This window comes from Crinia signifera, chromosome 1 (assembly GCF_055691185.1).
Source record: "Crinia signifera chromosome 1, ASM5569118v1, whole genome shotgun sequence".
NCBI lineage: Eukaryota > Metazoa > Chordata > Amphibia > Anura > Myobatrachidae > Crinia > Crinia signifera.
The window spans coordinates 348,925,633-348,947,994 of record NC_139217.1 but is presented as its reverse complement, the minus strand read 5'-3'; the positions used below and the strand labels follow the sequence as shown (position 1 = coordinate 348,947,994).

General features: G+C 43.4%; 1 protein-coding gene across 1 annotated transcript in view; it reads left to right on the top strand.

The window, feature by feature from the left end:
* Nucleotides 1-22,362, top strand: part of PRODH (proline dehydrogenase 1) — a 134,922-nt gene that overhangs the window by 53,724 nt on the left and 58,836 nt on the right. Inside the window, exons 3-5 of the mRNA XM_083146973.1 lie at nt 6,438-6,472; nt 11,933-12,082; nt 16,036-16,100. Coding sequence (XP_083003099.1) covers nt 6,438-6,472; nt 11,933-12,082; nt 16,036-16,100 — 250 coding nt within the window. The remainder of the gene's footprint in view (nt 1-6,437; nt 6,473-11,932; nt 12,083-16,035; nt 16,101-22,362) is intronic.

Here is a 22,362-nt window from a genome sequence, read left to right as displayed (position 1 = left end):
ATTTTCTGACTTAATTGCCCCGTGGTGATGCTGTTCACATAGCATTAGGGCTTAAAATAGCCCTAGTTTTGTCAGATTTCTGCTCCCACCCCAGGATGGGTGCTAGCAGAAATCCTCTAGTCAGAGTTAGCGGCCTGCTGATTAGAAAAGCTGCGCACCGTATTGACTCGACAGTTAGCGGTGTGTGCTGCACATCCATTAAATACAATGTGAATAGATTTTACATACATACTGTACATACATACATAGTCATTGCATAATAAAGCAAAACAATAAGCTTTGTGTACCACATTTACGGGTTTATTCAGTAATACCCCTTTCACATCGCAAATGCTGGGTCGCACCTGGGATTTGGACACGAGTCTGTCCCGAGCATTTTGCGATGATGGTCCCCCACAGCGACCCGGCTGATGTCAGAAAGGGCAGGGGAGAGGAGGAGGAAGCAGCAGCACTTGGAGTTGGCGATGGCTCCTCCCTATAGTGTGAACAGGACCAGGGTTACCCGTTCACATTGCACAGCAATCCGGGACTGACCAGGGATTAATCTTTTTTTAACCTGGTTTGGAATGCCTGGTTGCTGGACCCAGGTAATACAAAAAGGCCCTTTCACACTGCATGTCATCCCAGGTCAACTCATCAATTATTTGTGCGATGTGAAAGGGGTATAAATGAATGTTTTTATACAGTGGCCAATTATTACTGCTTCCAGTCATGTGACCTGGAAATTTTTCGGGTCTAACAAGCTAACAAATTCCTGGGTCTCCGCTCCATGACCCTGGTCGTAAGTAGGGTTGTGGTCCCGGGACACCTGGGTTGTTTCCTTTCACATATTTACAAATCCCAACTGAGCTAAATCCTGGGATTTAGCTGCATGTGCTAAAGAGGTTTATCTGAGTTTGGTCCTGCAGAATTTAAAACTGGTGTCAGCCATGTTAGGATGCTTTGTTTTACTGTGGTTGATGCAACGGAGCAATGTTTGAACACCAAAGGTTCCCCAAAATTAATACTTTTTAAAATAAGAAACTCCCATATACGGAATAAATCAAATTCAAAGGTGGAAACTCCTGTATCCACTATTTACAATATGTCAGCTATTCAGTTTATTTAGAACACTGTTAGTTATGTACTATTTTGTCTCCATTATGTATTGCCTTTTTAGAATGTTTTTGGTTTTTAATATATATTTAGCAACAAGTATGAAAAACAGCATTTCACAAAACAAAATTTAAACTGCTCTCCTGCATTGATGACTAAAGTTATGCAACATTACACTTGTGTAACAATCTGGCAAAATGCTAAAATTGTCTTCATAACTTTTCTTGTGAATATTAGATCTACGCCTCTCTCACACCCCCATGCCCCATTGGCTGGGAGAGAGGAGGCTTTCCTTGCTTGACCTATTTTAAGACACATGACTTTATGTCAGTGAAATGATGTGAGTCAGCTGGTATTCCGAAACTGTGTGTGACTTTCCATGTACTGATTGCTGCCTGAACATTGATAATTCAGCGTACAGCTGCTCTGATGTTTTTGCAAAGTTATGTTTGTATGTATTGCAAATGTATACTTATGAGGTTATACTACAGGATGCCTTGCTGTAATGAAAAGCTGTTGTTTCTAAAGTATTTTCTGGTAAAGTAGAACAATAACCTTTTTGTTCAGCAAATGTTTGCTCACACTATACGTGGAAAAATCCTAGAAGTGTTCTGACTGAAGGATAATATAACATCCGGAAACGGACCATCTTTGTTTACAGTTCTTGCTCTACAGCTCTATTGATGCAGATGTTGTACAGTTTGAAAGAAAAGGGTGCAGTTTTCCATATCAATTAGGGATAGCTGATGACATTGGTGAGCATACCACACACAGGAAAAGTCATAATCTGCATCAATGGATACAAAAGTTGGCATGCTAATGCCCTAGTCCAGGGCTGGGCAACATCGGCCCTCCAGATGTTAATGAACTACACATCCCAGGATGCTTTGCATTAGTTTTGCTATGTGGCCATGCTGAAACTGATGCAAGGCATGCTGGGATGTGTAGTTCATCAACATCTGGAGGGCCGGTGTTGCCCAGCCCTGCCCTAGTCCATGCATGTACAAACTATGGCCCTCCATTTGTTGTGAAAGTCCCATCATGCCTTGCCACAGTTTTGTTATTAGGGAATGCAAAAACTATGGCAAGGCATGCTGGGATGTGTAGTTTCACAACAGCTGGATGGTCAGTTTGGACATGCCTGCCCCTAGTCCAGTTCTCTCTGTCAAGAGGACACAATCTTTAACCATCAATAGGAATGACCTGAATGGAAGCTCCATTCTTGCCAAAGTCCGTAATCCCCTGTAAAAACACCCATTTTGAATTTGTATTTATTTATATTGATCCCCCAAAATAATGCATAAACTGCTGATTTGTATCGAAGATAAATAGCAGTAGCCTAATGCAGGAGATCACACATTTCTCCTGCAGATGGCTATTGGCAAAGGAGATGGAATGCAGTCAAAAGGTTGACAACTATTGGTCTACACATCAAAAGGTCGACATGGACAATAGGTTGAAAAGAGGCTTTTCAGGCTTTATTTATTTATATTTTACTGACTTGTTCATACTTTACCATCCCAGTGGAAATAGAGGGAGAATACAAATGCAGCAAGGGACCGTTCCGAAGCTTGGCGAGCATCGTGGTACATTTTATATTGTGTCCATATGGACCTAGACACCAAAAATGCATGAAAAACTCATGTTGGACTTTTGCTTGTGTCGACTTAAAGCATGTCAACCTTTTTGAATGTGTCGACCTTTTGACTTGACCTAATGACCCATGCCTCTTGGTTGTTGTTATTGTCAATGTGGACTTGCTCCGTATGTACTAAGCTCCAAATAGATACCTTTTGACCTCATTGGCTAATGCCATATTCATGCGGAGTTAGCAACTTCATTTTTAAAGATTGCAGGCCTTTGGGGGTATCCACAATTATTAAGCATTGCCAGGATGAACAAGGTGGTACTAATGCAGATATGTCTACTATCTGCCTGAGTCCTTCCATTTCTGACAGTATAGCACGGGGGTGGGGAACCTTTTTTGTGCCAAGGGCCATTTGTATGGGGAAAAAATGTATCTTACAAATTGTCCTGCTGCAGCCGCCCCACACTCCGGCTGCCGCTGAATAGGACTGACTAGTCTAGTCTATGGCTGCTGTTGATTAAGGGGAATCTCACGAACTACCGACCTCTCGTGAGAATTCCCCTGTACTTGACTCCCGGCAAAGCCGCCGGGCGGGTGGGAGGGCCACTCAGACCGGCCTGAGGTTCCCCACCCCTGGTATAGCAGTTGACATTACCATTCAGCTTGGCCCCAGTGCTAATGCATTGCATGTTAATTAAGTTTGCACTGTGGAACTTGCAACTTTTTGAATTCTGCCCCCAATGTAACAAGCAATGCTGTGCAGTCTTATTTTTCCAAAGCAATTCAGAACTCAGCTCAGATAATTCCAACTTTATCCCAGTAGTGTAAATTGAAAGCAGGCAGGAGAGTAACAAGACTATATATACTATATATTATATATACTATAAATGCTGCATTATGCACGGAACGGGACACTTTTCCATATGTGCTTGAGCCACCAGAGTTTTCATTGCTTTGTTTTCCAAAGTTTCTTAATCTGTAACATACTTTGTGGGTGACCTTCCAAATGCAACATGCTAGTTACCGGTGACAGGTCCAGTGTGTTTGACATGAGGTTTCACATGCGCATGAGCTTGCATTATTAAAAAGCAAATCTCAAGCTCTGCTCTTGCTTGGAGTGGAAGATCTCTCATCTGATGCTGTTAAAGACTTCTTGTTAAATTGCAAATTGAAGAGCTCATTTAATTTCTCAGCAAATGTCAGCTACTGACAAGAGGATGGCATGTTAAACATCAATGTAAATGTTTATTTTGTCTTAATATTGAAGAGGATGTTTAAGAGGTTGTAGTAATTGCAAGTAGCACAGGCTCAGATATAAGCTCTGTTTAATAGCGATGTTGTGGAAACATTTCACGAGGCACATCGATTTTACTGTACTCATGAGAGAGTTCTGAGTTAAGACCTTGTTTCAAATAAATGTAGCTTAACTAATCAAGGTACTTTATGCTATCCATATTCTCCCCTCATACTGCGCTAGTAGAGCAGTGGGGAACATTTAGAAGATGTAAAGAAATGGAGGGCTGCTGTTTACAGTAATATTTATTATGGGTAAATGAACTGTATATAATAAAATATAGCAAAAAATGCAGGTGTTTATATACATTAATTTAACAATATATGTATATATTATAGTACAGTATGTACATATTAACAGTGCCGGCAACAGAAATCTTGGGGCCCCATACACTGATAATGTATCTCTGGGGGCTCCAACCCTCTTAAATGCTACCAACTCCCTCCCATGCTTGAACCTAAACTGGATGCACTCCCTTACCCTGCGGCCTTTCTCTATCACACGGACATACTCCCTTACACCGCGAACTGGACTCTATCACACTGACATACTCCATCACCCTGTGGCCTACCCTCTATCACACTGATTCTCTCCCCGCTGACACAATCCCTCACCCTGCACTCTATCACACTGACTCACTCCCTTATCCTGCGGCCTGCTCTCTATCACAATGATGCGCTCCCTTACCCTGCGACCTGCCCTCTATCACGCTGAGGTGATCCCTCACCCTGCATCATGTCACACTGACGCACTCCCTCACCCTGCGGCCTGCTCTCTATTACACTGACGTACTCACTCACCCTGCGGTCTGTATTATGCCACACTGACGCAATCCCTCACCCTGTGCTCCATCACACTGACACACTCCCTCACCTTTGCGGACTGCACTCTGTTGCACTGACATGCTCCTTAACCCCCCCCCCCCCCCTGCAAGCTAATCCTGACACTCCCCGCTAGTGCTTAGCCCTCACCACCACCTTGCAGTGTGGGCAAGGAACTCCAGCAGCCTCTCCTCTGTGTCCCCTCCCTCCTTAACAGGAAGCAGCAGCCACATGAAACTTGTGTAGCTCCGCCCACAAGCTGAGCAGGGATGCTGGGTAGCTCACCTGCTGACGGGCGCCTGAGGGGGAGGGTAGGGTCTGAGTGGCCAGAGGAGTGAGCAGGGGGATGGCCGGTTTGTTACCCTCAGATCGGCGGGGCCCGGGTCAGCCTTCCCCCTTGACCCCCACCCCTGTCGCCGGCCTGCGTATTAATCTCCTGCAGTGATTGATTCAGATTGTTTTGAGAGCAAACTTGATCCTTTTAATCTTTCTAATACAGTTTAGTTAATGGAATCAAACAACTGCTGCCCAGCAACTACAAAAAGTGAAAATGCAATTGCTATATTGGATATAAAATATTGGTACAGTATATAAGGATTTAGTCAAAACATACCTCCCAACTGTCTCTGTTACAGCAGGACAGTCTGCTAATTGGACAGTATCCTGCTGTCTTGTCCTCAATCTACAGTGTCCCGTGGACAGAAGGGGTTAGAAGTTGGGGTAGCTTTTGATCACCTCTGCTCTGCAAAGCAGCTGACACTATGCACACAGCAGTGCAGGGAGGGGATCCTGTGGCATCCGAGCTGCTCTGTGAGATCCAACTCCCTGGTGGCTAAAGTTGGGAAGTATTATTTCTATTCTTAGATCTGTACCTGGGGTACCAGAGCAACACTTACAGGGGGGCCTTGGGTTGATTGTTCAGTAACAAAGCAAATTATTTATGGTCTAAATCACAGGTTCTCAAAGTCGGTTCTCAGGACGCCACACAGTGCATATTTTGCAGGTCTTAAGGTGCCCATACATGCACCGATCCCGACGTGCGTTCTCGGCTAAAATAGCATCGCATTGCATGCGTTGTGCATGTGATGCGATGAAAAGCAAGTACAAAAAGTATGTGCAGCACATACTTTTTGTACTGTGCGATGAGATGCCGCGGGAGCGAGCACCTCAAAGCACAGTTTGCACCGCCGGGATCGGTGCGTGTATGGGCACCTTTACAGAATCATGTGAAATAATTAGCTCTACCTGTGGATCTTTTAAAATGTGTCCGTAATGAGTGCACCTGTCGGGTGACCTGGAAAACGTGAACTGCGTGGGATCCTGAGGAACAAGTTTGACAACCACTAGTCTAAATAACAGGCAAAGCCACCGCTCGTGGCTGACAGTCATAAAACATGTGGACAGGCATAACCACAACATAACTGACACACCACATATCATTATTATTAATAATAAAAATACAAATTAATGTAAGGGTAATATGAAAAAAAAATTGATACTAGGGTGCTGTGATTCAGGAAACTTTGGGATTCACTGGTTTTATTAATTATTTTTATAATAATTATTTTTACAGTTTTAGTTTATTTTGCCTTTTTTGTGCTAAATTCGATACTTATATTATCCTACTTTTGTGTTCTAGATCCAGCACTGCTGAGGCTGAAAAAGAGAATGTTGGTAAGGTTTGTTTTATTATGATTGTTATAAAGTATTTTGTGCCAGGAATATTAAGTCAGGCAGGGCTTTGCTGCAAAGGGTCATAGTAGGTTGTGCTGATCACACACTGGCTGTGACTATTAAGTTGGGAGTTTACATGCTACCTTCTGATGAAACATGTTCAGCATGACATTAAAAATAGCAGCAACTGTGACCAGTTTCAGCTGCCTCTGTGGCGGTGCACATCCACCTTAAGCTTAAACTGTAAACAGACCAGCTTGTAACTCACTGAAGGTCCCCATACACGCTGCGATAAGCAGCGTGCGATGTGATGTGCGCTCCCTCGGGCATCGCATCGCACAGTACAAAAAGTATGTGCTGCACATACTTTTTGTACTGTACTCTGATTGCATCGCACGCACATTGCATGCAAAAGGCATGCGTTGTGATGCGATCCGCCCGATTAACCTTAAGGAGGAAAATCAATACAAAATTTTGAGGAGCATTCAATGCCGCCGGTGAGGGGATTTGTACGGCTAGGATAACTTGTTTTCAGCCAGAATCGCCGAAAACAAGGCATTCTTGCCTTCAAACCCCCTCGCTGGCGATCCCCATATTCAATGTTCTGACAAAATCTTCGCCAGAGGATGGCGAGGTTTCCCTTAAACAGCGAGGTTCACCACAAATGCAGTGAGTCTGCTGCATTTTGTGACGAGCCCCGCCATTCTGCTGTGTTTTGTGGCGAGATCCGTCCTTGCGGAACTGGTGAGGTGGAAACAGCGAGTGTTAAACAGCATACACCCTATCCGATAAAGGTAGCCTATATGTTATCATGAATATTGTTCAGTGTATACGAATATTATTGATGTGCGCTCCCATTATTAAGCACTCCAATTTGGCCTATGTTGTTTATGACTAGGTGCATATCGTTCAGCGTGTACGACCAATAAAGATAAAAATAAATTTTTCATAACAACATGGTCGCTTCAAAATCGTTTAGTGTGTATTCTTTATATCGTTCATTCTGTAGCTTCGGAGAGTTCAAAACAGTTTGTTAAACATCCAGTATTACTACATAATATAACAGTATTTGTGCTCATGTGGTAAATGCCGTGCTGTTGGACCTCACATTTTAGCAATAACCAGAATTGTTGAGGTCCTTTTTATAGACGTTATGCATTATATGTGCGTATTTTGCCTCCGTAGACGCCTACTAAAGCATAGTTTTAGATAGCAGTTTCAGCCCATTCATCTCTTATATGGCACACTTGCGTGCTCTTCACACTTTTGCAGGTTAGTCACAAGACTCAAGTTTGAAATCCTAAATGTGATATACAACTGCTCCATAATTTCCAAGGTCCCCCTTCTGCCGAATACTTGTACAGCTATCACAAATTTGATTTGTTGGCAACTAATAAATTGGTTACAGTAGTTTAATGGTACCTCTGCCCTGTCTATCCAAGCCATAAAGAGTTCTATATCTATATATATATTTATGTTTTGTTGGAATATTAGTCTCTCATGTGCTCTTCCGTCCTTCACACTCAAAACGTATCCAATTTAGTCTACCTCAGCCAGCTGATATTAAAGTGTTCTAAATTCTTATCCATACAATGTTGAGCATGGTTTGTCCAGTTCATATTTATTTGGTGTGTGGGGGGGGGCATTATTCAGGTACTTTAGAGAAGTACTTTATTTCTGTTTATAGTTTTAGGGAAACTCCTGAATAAGTGCACCCAAAACTAATATTTCACACGCTGTGACATTGAAATACTATTCCGCTGTTCCTTATGAATAAAGAAACTTTTGTGACCGGAGTTTTTAAAAAATAATTGTGTCGACCTGGACCCCCAATTAGTTTTAACGCATGAAACGCTACACATGGCCTGCTTCGGGCTCGGTGCCACGCTACGCCTGGAGCACTGCTATATTACTTTCTTTATTTATTAACAGTTTCTTATATAGCGCACACATATTCTGCAGACCTTTACAGAGTATAGTTGAACAATGACATCAGTCCCTGCCCCAGTGGAGCTTACAATCTATATTCCCTACCACATGTACACATACATTCATTCTAGAGTTCATTTGTTGGGAGACAATTAACTTACCAGTATGTATTTGGATTGTGGGAGGAAACTGGAGTACCAAGTATGGGGAGAATATACAAACTCCGCACAATTACGGCCATGGTGGGACTCGTGCCCATGACTCCAGTGCTGTGAGGCAGTAATGCTAACCATTACATAGTCTGTAATACCCCATAAGTGTTCTGGGGAGATCTCAAACGTTCAGTTCATGCAAGACAGCCCAAGAATTTACAGGAACTGGAGGCTTTTTTGCCACGAAGAATATGCAGCTTTACCAAGTCTTCAAGCTGTCATTGATGTTAAAGGGGGCAATACACTGTATTAAGAACTGGGGTATGTAAACTTTTGATCAGGTCATTTGGGTAGTTTCTGTTGTCATCATGATTTAAAAAGAGTAAACACAGTTGTTTGGCAATAAATGGCTTCACCCAACCACTAACCATGAGTGAAAGAAAAGTTTGTGAGTTATCATTCATATTCTCTGACAAATGGCCAGAAAATCACAAATTCTGCTAGGGTATGTAAACTTATGAGCACAGCTGTATATACTATGTATACGACATGGATGGTGAAATAAGACAATTTTTTTTTTAATTATGAAAAACTGTCATGCTTCCCATGTGTCTACCTTTTTCAAGTCAACCTTTTGATCCTGTCAAACTTTTGGGGTAGACCTATTGACTGTCTATCTAGACAATGTAGATCTATCAACCAGAACCAACCTTTTCAAGGTCTACTAAATTGCACAGCCCTCTAGGTTGCTCCACAGGGTTTTATTGGTATTGCAATCTGAGACCAGGTTGGGCCATTCGAAGATTTGGGGCCTGATTCGCTGCCTAACATGCGGGTAAGTGCCGTCCCGGCAAACTCCCCCGCCGAGCAAATCCCCACATTTGCATGCGAGTGGATGTGTACACTTACACATCAAATGATTTTAACTCCTTTCATAATGAAAAATGAGCCAGGACTTACTTTTCATTTGAATGCTGTCCTCTGAATTCAGGGTGGACGCTGACATCATCTGACTTCAGCCACCCGCCCCAAGCTGGCATCGACACTTCTACATCTGTAGGGGTATGCCCAGCATTTTTGTGGGAACACCCCCTGCCCTCCCACTATGGAGCGGCCTCCACTGCTCCGGGACTTTGCATATTCGCAAACCCTGACCATCAGAGACGGATCCGAATTCAGTGCGCTGCAAGCGGGACTAAATCGGTCCCTTAATCTTCATTTTCTGAAGCCATTCTATCACTGGCTTGAATGTGAGCTTTTGGAATGTTATATTGGAAGGTGACATTGCCCGTCCTACTTTCAGACAGAGGCCAGAGGATTTCATGCTAACATTTGTGGTGCTATTATCCCCTTTATTCTATCACCTTGCCATAGTTGACAAGAGTCCACTCCAATGTTTGCTGTCCCCGTGCTTCACTGTATATCGAGTGTTCTTTGAGTGTTAAGCTATTCTGTCTTTACGCCAAATATGTAGGGGGATCCAAAGATCCAGGTTTTCCTACCAGTCGGGTCTCCAGCTCTGTGACTTGTAGAGATCGTTAAGTTCACACCAAAACAGCAGTCAGCCATGTTTCTTGTGTGGGAGATAAAGAAAAGCCTATATGCATTTTGGAATGTTATATTGGAAGGTGACATTGCCCGTCCTACTTTCAGACAGAGGCCAGAGGATTTCATGCTAACATTTGTGGTGCTATTATCCCCTTTATTCTATCACCTTGCCATAGTTGACAAGAGTCCACTCCAATGTTTGCTGTCCCCGTGCTTCACTGTATATCGAGTGTTCTTTGAGTGTTAAGCTATTCTGTCTTTACGCCAAATATGTAGGGGGATCCAAAGATCCAGGTTTTCCTACCAGTCGGGTCTCCAGCTCTGTGACTTGTAGAGATCGTTAAGTTCACACCAAAACAGCAGTCAGCCATGTTTCTTGTGTGGGAGATAAAGAAAAGCCTATATGCATTAAATATATAATATAGAACTAACACATAGGGGTACATTTAAGAAGATGGGAGTTCTATTGAAGATGGAATATTGCTATGGGCAACCAATCAGATTATACTACTTTTTTTATTTTATTTAGCACCTTCTAGAGGATAATAGAATCTGATTGGTTTCCCATAGCAACTTCCCATCTTCAGTAGAACTCCCATCTTTGATTTATTGCACAGTGTACTAATACAGTATGTGTTTACTGCAAGCCTTGGGGTAACCACATGCTCTTAAATTAATTTAATTTAATCACTGAATACAATCGGTGGAAAACTGAACCTACTGTCTATTTTTATAACCATCTATTGAAGCGTACAGCACTATAACAATTGATTGTCTTTTAATATACGTATGCTGTAACGTTGAGTCAGACAGACATGCGTAACATTGCTACCTTTAAATCCATTTATTACATGTTCTATATTTCTGTCACTGTACGAAAATTGGATAGTTATTGACCAGACTTTGCTTCTCAGAAGTGTAGGCATTTACTGGAAAGGCCTGAATCTCATCTTGACCCCTTAGGAGTTTCAGAATCTGTTTAACTAAACATTGCTTTTCTGATGGACCTCTGTAATTAATCTTTTATGTAATGTATACTGATATTCGCTTTCTCTAATGTGTTTTTTTGCTCGAGAAGCAGATATAATATAATAATGAGGCCTACACTTCTCTGTGTGCCAGGGATATTGGCAGTTTATTATGTGATTGGCCGTTGTACATTCTTTGGCCGTATTGCTACACAAAATCCGGTTTAATCACTGCATTTCCTTAGGATGCCTCAAGCTAGGTTTAATAAATCACATATTTATAAGAAGTCTCAGCTGTACAACATGGGATAGAGGAAATAAGGCAGGAGGAGGTGCCTCTTCATCAAATTTATGGGCGATATAATTAATTTGCCTATAATATCACTCCTTTTTATGCAGTCAAAAATCTTAGATTATGGCTTTTTAAAGGGTTCTGGAAGTGGATATAAATGAAGACATTTTAGGTGAGTTATTGATCATTGAAATTCTCATGCCTGCACTCTATACCAGTGATGGCCAACCTTGACACTCCAGCTGTTTTTGAACTACACATTCCAGCATGCCCTGCTACAGTATTACTATTTGGCCATGCTAAAACTGATGCAGGGCATGCTGGGATGTGTAGTTAAAAAACAGCTGGAGTGTCGAGGTTAGCATGATTGCTCTAAACAATAAATTAGGCTGACCACCTGATTAATGGCAAATAGGCCCAATAACTGTATAGCATGTACCTAGCTTTAGGCTTGATACTTGTCAGAATAAATATTTCTATAATGGTTTAAACCTTTGTTATAGGTTTAATGTCTCTCTCAAACATTGTATGTGATTAAGCAATGTAAGGTATTTTTGTTTATATTTTCCAGGTGCAGTGCAGCGAGAGAAAAAATACCAAGTACAGCCTGGATTCGGTGACCGACGTGGTGGTGTCATTAGTGCCCGAACTTATTTTTATGCTGATGAAGCCAAATGTGACCATCACATGGAGACATTTCTGAACTGTATTGAAGCTTCAGGTGTGTGTAGAGGTGTACACGAATCTAGTATTTCAGTTTGCCATATTTTTTAAAAACATGTACATTTAGGTGCGGGGAGGAAAGCAAACTTACACTTAGCTGCAAATAATTTAATAAACTTGTTTCGCTAAAAACTTAAACTTTAAGGAAAACTGTAAGGAAAAGTATCCTCCTCATATATACAAATCTGCATTTGGCACTGTGTATGGTGCTGGGGTCTAAAGGGGTTCCTGCGGCGCTGTCTGCAAGCCGGTCAGAGGGGTCCCTGCAGTGACTTGGAAATAACTAGCACTGTCCACCGGGCAGCAGGGCGAGAAGCGCTTCTGATTTTGAAAACACTGGCCGCAATAATTGGGGATCTACCGGCATCTCCCCTTGTGTAAAATATATCCCTCTAAATGCAATACATCCCTTACACATTATGCAACATGTAATGAGACAAACTTCACATTGCAGTATGCCACATGAGCTTAAATTCACATTATACCACACAGAATGTGCCCGAAATTCACATTCTGACATAGGGTGCCATTCATCTCATTCAACTGGGTTTGCACCTGATGAAAGCTCCTCAGTCCTGCATTGCGCCGGTGTGTGGTGATGTCACCCCTGCACCTGCGCAATGCACTGTTGAAAACACTGAAGCCAGAAGAGGCTTCAGAATGAATTGTGAAGTAGCGGGGGCTTAATACTTCATAATCGCGATCTACTTGCGGAAGGTCTGCAATCAACCGGTAAATTACGATTGAATGTTTGGCCAGCTCTGCACTATATGTTCTCTACATTGCATGTTGTAGCATAAAGATCTGTTTACTGGTGTTAAGCAGTCCAGGCTAAACAGTTAGTTAGTCCCAGACCGATATTCCTCCTCCACTTAAGTTTTCAGTATGGATTTGCACAGGAGAATGTCTCCTAACACCTGCCAAACCAAGATTTGTTAAGTCAGGTATTCTGTGCTTCATCACCCCAGTCACCCATGACTTGCTGTCAGCCAAATCCAGGGGTCACTCCTCTCTCCTTATCCTTCTGGACCTCTCTGCTGCCTTTGACACTGTGGTTCACCCTCTCCTCCTTCGCACACTCCAAAACATTGACCTCTCTGGCACTGTACTTGAATGGTTTACCTCTTACCTCGCCAACCGTCCCTTCTCAGTCTCTGCCTCTGGCTCTCCCTCACCACCTTCCATTCTTTCTGTCAGTGTCTCTCAGGGTTCCATCTTTGGCCCCCTTCTGTTCTCCATGTACACCTCTTCTCAGGGTACACTCATTCACTCCTTTGGCCTTCAATACCACCTCTATGCTGACGACACACAAATCTACCTCTCCTCTCCTGACCTGTCCCCCACTGTTCTCTCTCAGGTTTCTAACTCCTGTCCTGTCCGCTATCTCCTCCTGGATGTCTAAGTGCTCTCTGAAGCTCAGCATGGACAAAACTGAACTCATTATCTTTCACACACCTAGAGTTACACCCCTTACCAACTCCGCTGCCTGGGTGCCACTCTTGACTCCTCCCTCTCCTTTGCACCCCATATCTAAGCTCTGGCCCATTCCTGTCAGTTCCAGTTACGCAACATTGCTCACATCAGGACTTTTCTCTCCCAGAGTCCAACTAAACTCATCATCCACTCAATGGTCATCTCATGGCTCGACTACTGCAATGTTCTCCTCACTGGCCTCACTCGCACCCAACTGGCTCCTCTCCAGTCTATCCTTAACTCCACAGCCAGGCTTATCTTCCTCTCCCTCCGCTACACTTCTGCCACTCCTCTTCAACAAAATCTTCACTGGCTCCCATTTCCCTACAGAATCCTGTTCAAACACCTCATACTAATGTACAGGGCCATCCCTACTTCCATTGCTCCATATATTTCCAAACTCATCTCCATTCATACTCCCTCCCGCCCTCTACGGTCATTCGACAACAACTGTCGGCTCTCCCCGACTTTGCAAAGCTTCAAACGGACACTGAAAACTCACCTATTCATCAAAGCATACCCTTCCGCTGCATAACAGTTCTGAGGCTTGTCCTCCAACCCCTGCCACACGCCTTGACAATCTCTGCCTTATTACATCCTGCCATCAAGCCACCTCCCACTCACTTGCACCCTAAGTAATCTGTCTGTCTCCCCTTCCTACTAGATTGTAAGATCTCCAGAGCAGGGCCCTCTTCCCTCCTGCTGTTAATGCCCTCTTCTTTTCACATTTCACACACTGCTCTCCCATACTCAAACACTCAGCGACCATCTTCATCCACATCTTTGGCCACCAGCCCCTAGTAGCACATTGGTCAAGTCCTCACTACTTACATTTAAGCTGTAATGTGTGTTGAATTGTGGCATTAATTTTACCTGTACTCTATTTTGTTAATCATTAACTGTAATGTTAAGTTTGTCTCCCTGTACTATTCCTTTGTACGGTGCTGCAAATCACTTGTGACGCCTTATAAATAAAATTAGAATAATAATTGCAATTGGGCTTTGTGCATGGTGATCTAAGGTTTGCGCTTGGCTGCACAACCATTGTAAACCAATCCATGGAGCTTCAGACCAACCAATCTTTACTGACATTGCTGCCAGACACTCAAACTTTGCAGTGAATGTTGCAGCAGAGGACAGATCAAGGAATAATGTGGTTTTACCAAAAAAATGTGTTTGATAATCCATTACCGGCCCAAGTACTGAAGTCTTTTTACAACTGATAGACCAATAATCAATATGCAAGGGAAGCTTTAACGTTCATATACACAGCCCAGTGTGTATGCAGAGCGATTATGTGAAAATCGCTGGCCAGAAAATCGCTCGGTGCATGCACACGGAGTGATTTTTCACCTGGCCCAGCAATTATTTTTTTCACAGGGGGGTGAACCACTTTTCACAGTAGGAGTTAGTGGAAAGTGGTTCACTCAGCCGGTAAAACAGGCCTGCCCAAGGACTTGTTAGTTTTATGTTTTAGTGTCTCACTTTTTAGGAAGAATAGGGAGGTGGTTGACATTTGTTGTGATTTTGCACCCTATATGGCAGTGTTTTCCAACCTCAGTCCTCAAGGCACAAGAACAGTTCAGGTTTTAATGAGAGCCATACATGAGCACAGTTGACTTATTTAGTACATCAGTTATATTATTTAGTGATCTGTGCTCAAGCATGGATCTCTGTAATACCTGGAGTGTTATGGGCCTACACATGGGGTGATTTCAGGGCATTTTCTAAGCGATCTGAAGTAATTTGACTAGATCGCTTAGAAAGTACCTCTACATCGCCCTGTGTGTAAGGGACATAACGTTTCTCTATTGCAAGGCGATTAAGATCCAACATGCTGGATAAATCTAGTTAGTTTGCCGGTAAAGTCCAGTGTTCTTACTGGAGAACACTGGGCCTGAGAGATCGCTCAGCACACAGTGCTGACACATAGCTGTGCAGCGCTGTGTACTGAGCATTCTTGCTGAGCAATTTATCATTGCTCAGCAAATCTCCTACGTGTGTATGCCCCATCAGCTTGCCTTGAGTACTGAGGATGGGAACCACAGCAATATTATATCGAAAAGTCACTCAGTATTTTAGTATAGACCAGTGGTTCCCAAACTATGTGCCTCAGGACACTTGCAGGGGTGCCTTGGGATGGTGGACCAGGATCAATTCATATTAGGAATGGTCAATGGCAGCCACCAGCACTGGTTTTGCCTGTTACAATCCTAATATATGTGGACAAACAGAAGAAAATCCTGTCCCTCACCAGATAACTGTGACATATACACACAATGCACTTTTAATTAATGCAATTTAATATTTTTTTCTGAATTTACCGATAAAAAGCATTTGGCCTAGGGGTGCCTTGAAAATATTTTGATGCTCTAGGGTACCGTGATTCAAAAAAGTTTGGGAACCACTGGTATAGACTTTTTTCATTTAATACAATGTAATGAGTTGACAACCCTTGTTTCAATGTTATTTATGCAGGTGGGAGTTCAGAAGATGGTTTTTCCGCAATAAAGCTCACTGCATTAGGAAGACCACAGTTTTTGGTATGATTTTAACTTTAAACTAAGATTCTAATAAATATCAAGATTTTATCACCATTATTTATATCTTCATTACTCTTTTCTAAATTTGTCATTTTTTTGACCAAAATTAAAATTGTGTTCTTGCAAAGGATCATACAACTCATAGGGGGGTAGATGTATCAAACCTTTGAGAGAGTTTAATTCATCTTTATTGAACATTTCATAATAAAATACAGATTGCTTATACATACAGAAAAAGACATATAACATACCTGACATACATACATGTGCATTTATGGAGCAGCCAATATACAATTGTGGCCTTATGAACAATTCAGCTTTCCGATCTAATCGTTATCAACCATGGCACCAATTCTTATCAGTTCCCTCTGTTATATATCGGGTGGGGGGAGGGGTTACCCATCGTGCTAGTTAAGTGCTAAATTAACATTATTATCCTTGCTACCAGAAGAACAGAGGACTACAACTAATCCAATGCTTCTTTCCATTAAACGCATAAAAAAAAAATATATATAATAATTTGTGAGACCAACTATAAGTGGATATTATATGTGAGTATATCTCTTCTTTATAATTACAATTCAGTGCTTAATCTACTTTAAGAAGTGCAGAGCAACCAACATGTTTCTACACTATACATTTCAAACATAAGCAGGGCCGGTGCAAGGCACCGGAGCTCCCCAGGCGAGTCGGGGTGGGGGCGCCCCGGTGCCGGGGGAGGGGGGGGTACCTGTCCTGCGGCGCTGTCCGGTGCCGGGGGAGGGGGGTACCTGTCCTGCAGCGCTGTCCGGTGCCGGGGGAGGGGGGTACCTGTCCTGCGTCGCTGTGTATTTAAAGCTGGCGGCGGAGGCAGCGGGGGTCCCTGCAGTCCATTAGAAATAACAAGCGCTATCCGCCGGGCTATGCGGAATCGCTTCTGTTGTGAAAACACTGGCAGCACGCTGATTGGCTGAGATCAGCGTGCGCAGTGCTGCCAATGTTTTCACAACAGAAGCGCTTCCGCATAGCCCGGCGGATAGCGCTTGTTATTTCTAATGGACTGCAGGGACCCCCGCTGCCTCCGCCGCCAGCTTTAAATACACAGCGCCGCAGGACAGGTACCCGGGCAGCACGGGGGGGGGGGGGGGGGGCAAAATGCCGCCCTCCAGTGGCCGGCGCCCTAGGCAAATGCCTAGATTTGCCTAGTGGTGGCGCCGGCCCTGAACATAAGTAATGACACAGAGCTAAGAAAAGAAAAGGAACCCACAGGGTAATAGGAAGAAAGATACAAGAAAAAAGAAAACACATATTCTACAGCACCCGTTCATAGATATTAAATCCGACTAGACATACACATTTTTAAAGTGCTATAGTGCATTATTGTATATTGAATAGTACCATTTCCCCCATATCGCATAGAATTTGGTAATTGATTTCCTTGATAGAAACATATTCTTCTCATGCTCCATGGTGCTGTTTACTAGGCCAAGCCAGTCTTGGATTCTCGGGCCACTTTGGGCCATCCATGAGCGGGCAATCACCACTTTCGCAATTGCACATAGATTGATTGCGAGCTGTCGAAAAGCTCTAGAGTCATTGTATTATTGGGCCAGACCCCCATAATAAACCCTAAGGGTTGCATGCAGTGACTTGGGATCCCCAGATTGATCATTATATTCCCTATTTCTTGCCAGTGTAGTTGCAATTTTCGACAATCCCATACAAGATGCCAGAAATTGCAACCCCTGTTCTTACGTTTTGGGCATCTATTACAGGTATTTTGGGAGAATTTACACATCCTTTCAGGTGTTGAATATGTTCTATATAAGATATTTAGTTGTATCTGTTGGATTCTAACAGAGCTAGTAGCCTGCCCAGGAGCCGACATTGCTAACCTCCAGTTTACTACATTGACTTCGGGTATGTCATTAGAACCAAAAACCTTTTGAGAGAGTTAAAGTAACAACCAATCTACCCGGTCTATTCAGTAAAGCTGGCCATACATCTACAGATTTATTGTCCGATCTGGCTGGTAAACCTGGAAATATATCTGAATGACGGGGATTTTTTTTTTTTACAGTTTTACAGCATTTCGAAGCAAATGGTCAACTGTCATTTGCTCCGATCCATTGCCATGTTTTTGTTCCAACCAGCCAGATCAGACAATAAATCTCTAGACGTATGGCCAGCTTTAACCTTGGATAGAAACAAAGTACCAGCAAACCAGCTCCAAACTGGCATGTTACAGGCTGTGTTTGAGAAATTACTGATTGGTTGGTACCTTTTTATCTCCCCAAGCTTAGATACATCTCCTCAATAGTCTGCAAGACTAGTGCAGATGAACCAGAAGACACACAAAGGAAGGAGCATCTGTCCAATAATCGGAGCACCCCTATACACACTATAAGATGTAAGGCCATAGTCTCCATTCCCGGCATGAAGTTTGCTAAACTGATGTGGGGTTCACACAGGTTTGATAACCAAACCAAATGATCCAGACCTATATTTCAACTGTTTTAGGATGTGTACTTTTTTGTTCATGTCCATACACTGATCATTCAATACAGTTGTTTAATTAGCAGATCTGAATGGTTATCATTCACCATATATCCAGCTTAACTTTTATTGTTTAGACCTGTAATTCTAAAGACCTAACGACCATTTACCTTTTAACTTTAAAAGACCAATGGCAATAGACCGTGGCCATTCCAGGCAGCAGGGTAAAACTGTGGTGTCGATTAGCCAAGTTAATTCCCCACTTCATAAAAGCCCCAACCACTATTTATGGTGGGTGGGGCCCAGATTGTCCTAATTTATACAAAGTGACTGTGGGGGGGTTTAAATGCTAGATTGCTGGGCACTAGGGGCTCTGCTGCCAGAAGCAGGGGAACCACAATTAGGTTGTAGTTGATCTAAGAATGACAGAGAGACTTGGGCTGGGTACACATTACAGCAATATGGACTTGGACGAGCTGTCCGTTAACTGTTCATGCTGAGTGACATACTGTAGCACATGATCATGCACTATACAACTCATGCCCACATTCAGCTGTACAGTATACTGTGCCGGGCCGTGCAGCACAGCAGATGGGACAAACCCAAAGTGGGTGTCTGGTAGCGTGTTTCCTGAAAGGTGTTTTTTTTTTCTATAACATCCATAGGGTACACTGGGAAGGTATTAGAACAATGGGGGATGTGGGGTATAGAAGCGGTCCAGAGTAGCCGATGCACTAAAACTTCAATTCCATGTGTGCAGGCTTCTCCCCTACAGCCCAGTTTAGAAAACTCAGCACGCACCTCTACACAATGGCAGTCTCAGCCCGCAGGACTATGGCTACAACAATGGTCGGCAGTTCCTGAGTCTAAGAGTGGAATGGAGGGGTTACCCCTTACGGGTGAAGCACTATTTGGCGAAGAACTTATTAAGTGGATATCACAGGCTACCGCCAGCAAATCTATGTACCTCCCTTCTGCAGTACCACCAGCAAGAAGACCTTACAAAGGCCCTTCGTTGCAGTCCTTTCGGGCTGCTCGATTTCGGAGATGAGCAAGAGGTGACTCAAATGCAGCAAGAGGCTCCTGTGGTAAGCAGCAAAAGCCTTTCAAGAGCAGGCCGCTAGGTCTGCTCCCACAAAACCTTCTGCATGACGGTCCCTAATGTCCCTAGGGGGATCTCCCGGTGAAGGCTCGTCTCTGGTATTTCAGTCGTCTCTGGAGCAAGTCCTGTCAGGATCCCTGGGTAATCAATTTGATCTCTCAGGGATACAAAATACAATTTCTGGTTCCACCACCTCCAAGATTCTTCAAATCAAATTTAACAGTTTTGTCCAATGCTCGCAGAAAACTTCTGAAGGCTATTCAGCATCTGGAAACCATGCGAGTAATGATCCCGGTTTCTGTTCATCTGAGGACCAAGGATTACTATTCCAACCTATTCGTAGTCCCCAAACCGGATGGTTCGCTGAGATCGATCCTAAATCTTCGATCGTTAAACAGTTACATAAGGACTTTCAAATTCCAAATGGAGTCCTTGTGGGCAGTGATTTCAAATTTTGTCAGAAAAGGAATTCCTGGTATCCATGGATATCAGGCATGCATACCTTCATCTTCCTATATGGCCTCTTTACCAAGCCTATCTGAAGTTTACGATTCTCAACAAACACTATCAATTTCAGGCTCTGCCCTTTGGACTTTCCACGGCACCAAGAGTGTTTACAAAAGTCTTGGTGGAAATGGTTCTCGAGCTGAGGATTCTGGGGGTGAATGTAGTTCCATATTTGGACAACCTTCTAATAAAAGCCCCGTCAAGTGAACAATTGGAGCACAGCGTTATGCTCACATCAGCCCTTCTGCCCCACCATGATTGGTTACTAACTCTACATCTGTCCCATCTGGAAGCCTCGCAGAGGCTTCTGTTTTTACTGTTTTGGATACGGTGTTTCAGAAGGTATTTCTTCCAGAAGACGATTTAGATGGTTCACTCGGTTTTAAAACCAGCCAAAATCTCAGTTCAGTACGTCTTCTGGGGAAAATGGGGGCCTTATACGAGGCAATTCAATATGGCAGGTTTCACACATGAACATTCCAACTGGACCTTCTCAGGAAATGGTCAAACCTGCACTTACATATACAGAAGATAATTCAGTTATCACTTCGAACAAGAATCTCGTTACTGGGGTGGCTTCATCTAACAAACCTGATGGAAGGGCGTTACTTCAGATTTCAGTCTTGGAATGACAATGGATGCAAGCCTCAGAGGCTGGGGAGCTGTGACCAAGGGGGCACGATTCTAGGGAATGGGGTAGAGTCTGGAGACTTCTCTCCCCATAATCATATTGGAGCTAAGCGCGATTTGCAATGCTCTGCTCCAAGCATCTGTACTGCTCGAAAATCAGGCGATTCAGGTCCAGTCAGACAACGCTATGGCAGTAGCATTTGTCAACAGGCAAGGAGGGACAAAAAGCAGGGCGGCCATGGGAGAAGTGTCAAAAAATCCTTCTATGTGCCGAAAAACACGCAAGGGCCATTTCAGTGATTTTCATCCCGGGTGAAGACAGTTGGGAAGCAGACTTCCTAAGCAGACACGATCTGCACACGGTATAATGGAGTCTACATCCCGATGTCTTCCAGGACCTAATTCTTCGTTAATGCCCGCTTATAGATCTTATAGCCTCTCATCTCAACAAGAATCTTCCACGTTATTGCTCCCAAACGAGAGATCCGCAAGCTGCGTTGGTGGATACATTGACATCACCATGGCCTCACGGGTTTGAGTACCTTTTCCCTCCTATTCCATTGATCCCCAGAATTCTGAAGAAAATAAAGCGGGAGCAGGTTCAAGTGATTATAATTGCTCTGGATTGGCCACACAGGGCGTGGTATGTGGACCTCTTAAGTCTACTGACAGAAGACCCATGGCATCTGACGCTCCAACCCGACCTCCTGCAGCAAGGCCCATTTGTTTATCAGGACTTATATTTAACATCGTAGAGTTGAGAGGGAAATTTTAGCCAGAAAGGGTATTCCCAGTACTGCGTTACCTACAATGCTTAATACTAAAAAAGGATTTACCTTTAAGGATTATCACAGGATCTGGAAACTGTAGGTTTCTTGGTGTGATGGTAGGCGATATCGTCCGATGGCGTTTAAACTGGGCAGATTCCTACATTTTTTGCAAACAGGTGTGGACCTGGGCCTTCGGTTTGGATCAATAAAGGTTCAGATTTCTGTCTTCTCAATTTTCTTCCAAAACCAGTTGGCACTTCTACAGATGTACAGACATTTATGAAGGGTGTTCTCCACATGAAACCACCTTTTACACCTCCTGTTAAGACTTGGAACCTTACTCTGGTTTTGGATTTTTTGGAACTGAGCGGTATGCGTATCCTTATGCATGTCCTTATATTAAGGGGTAGCGGACAGGAATCGTGCCCTTCTGTGTCTGGCCACTGGTTGTGTATTGTCTCCTCCAGGGTTCCCACTAACACCTGTAGGATTAATGCCACTGCTTCTTCCACCCGTATCCGTGCAGGGCAGATGATCACTGATGTCTGAGGGCAGCACGGGTAGCTCCCAGTGGATTGCTGGTCAGGCAAAAGCACAATAAGACGCTGAGGACGCTGAAGACAGAACCATAAGTGACACAACATGGTTCTTCTCCATAGCAATGGGTCTTCTTCTGCCATCAACAGACTTTTTCATCTTCCTCCATTACCAATATTATTTTCAAGTACCCCCAACTGGTCTGCAGAGTACCCCAGGTTGGGAACCACTGCTCTAGAAG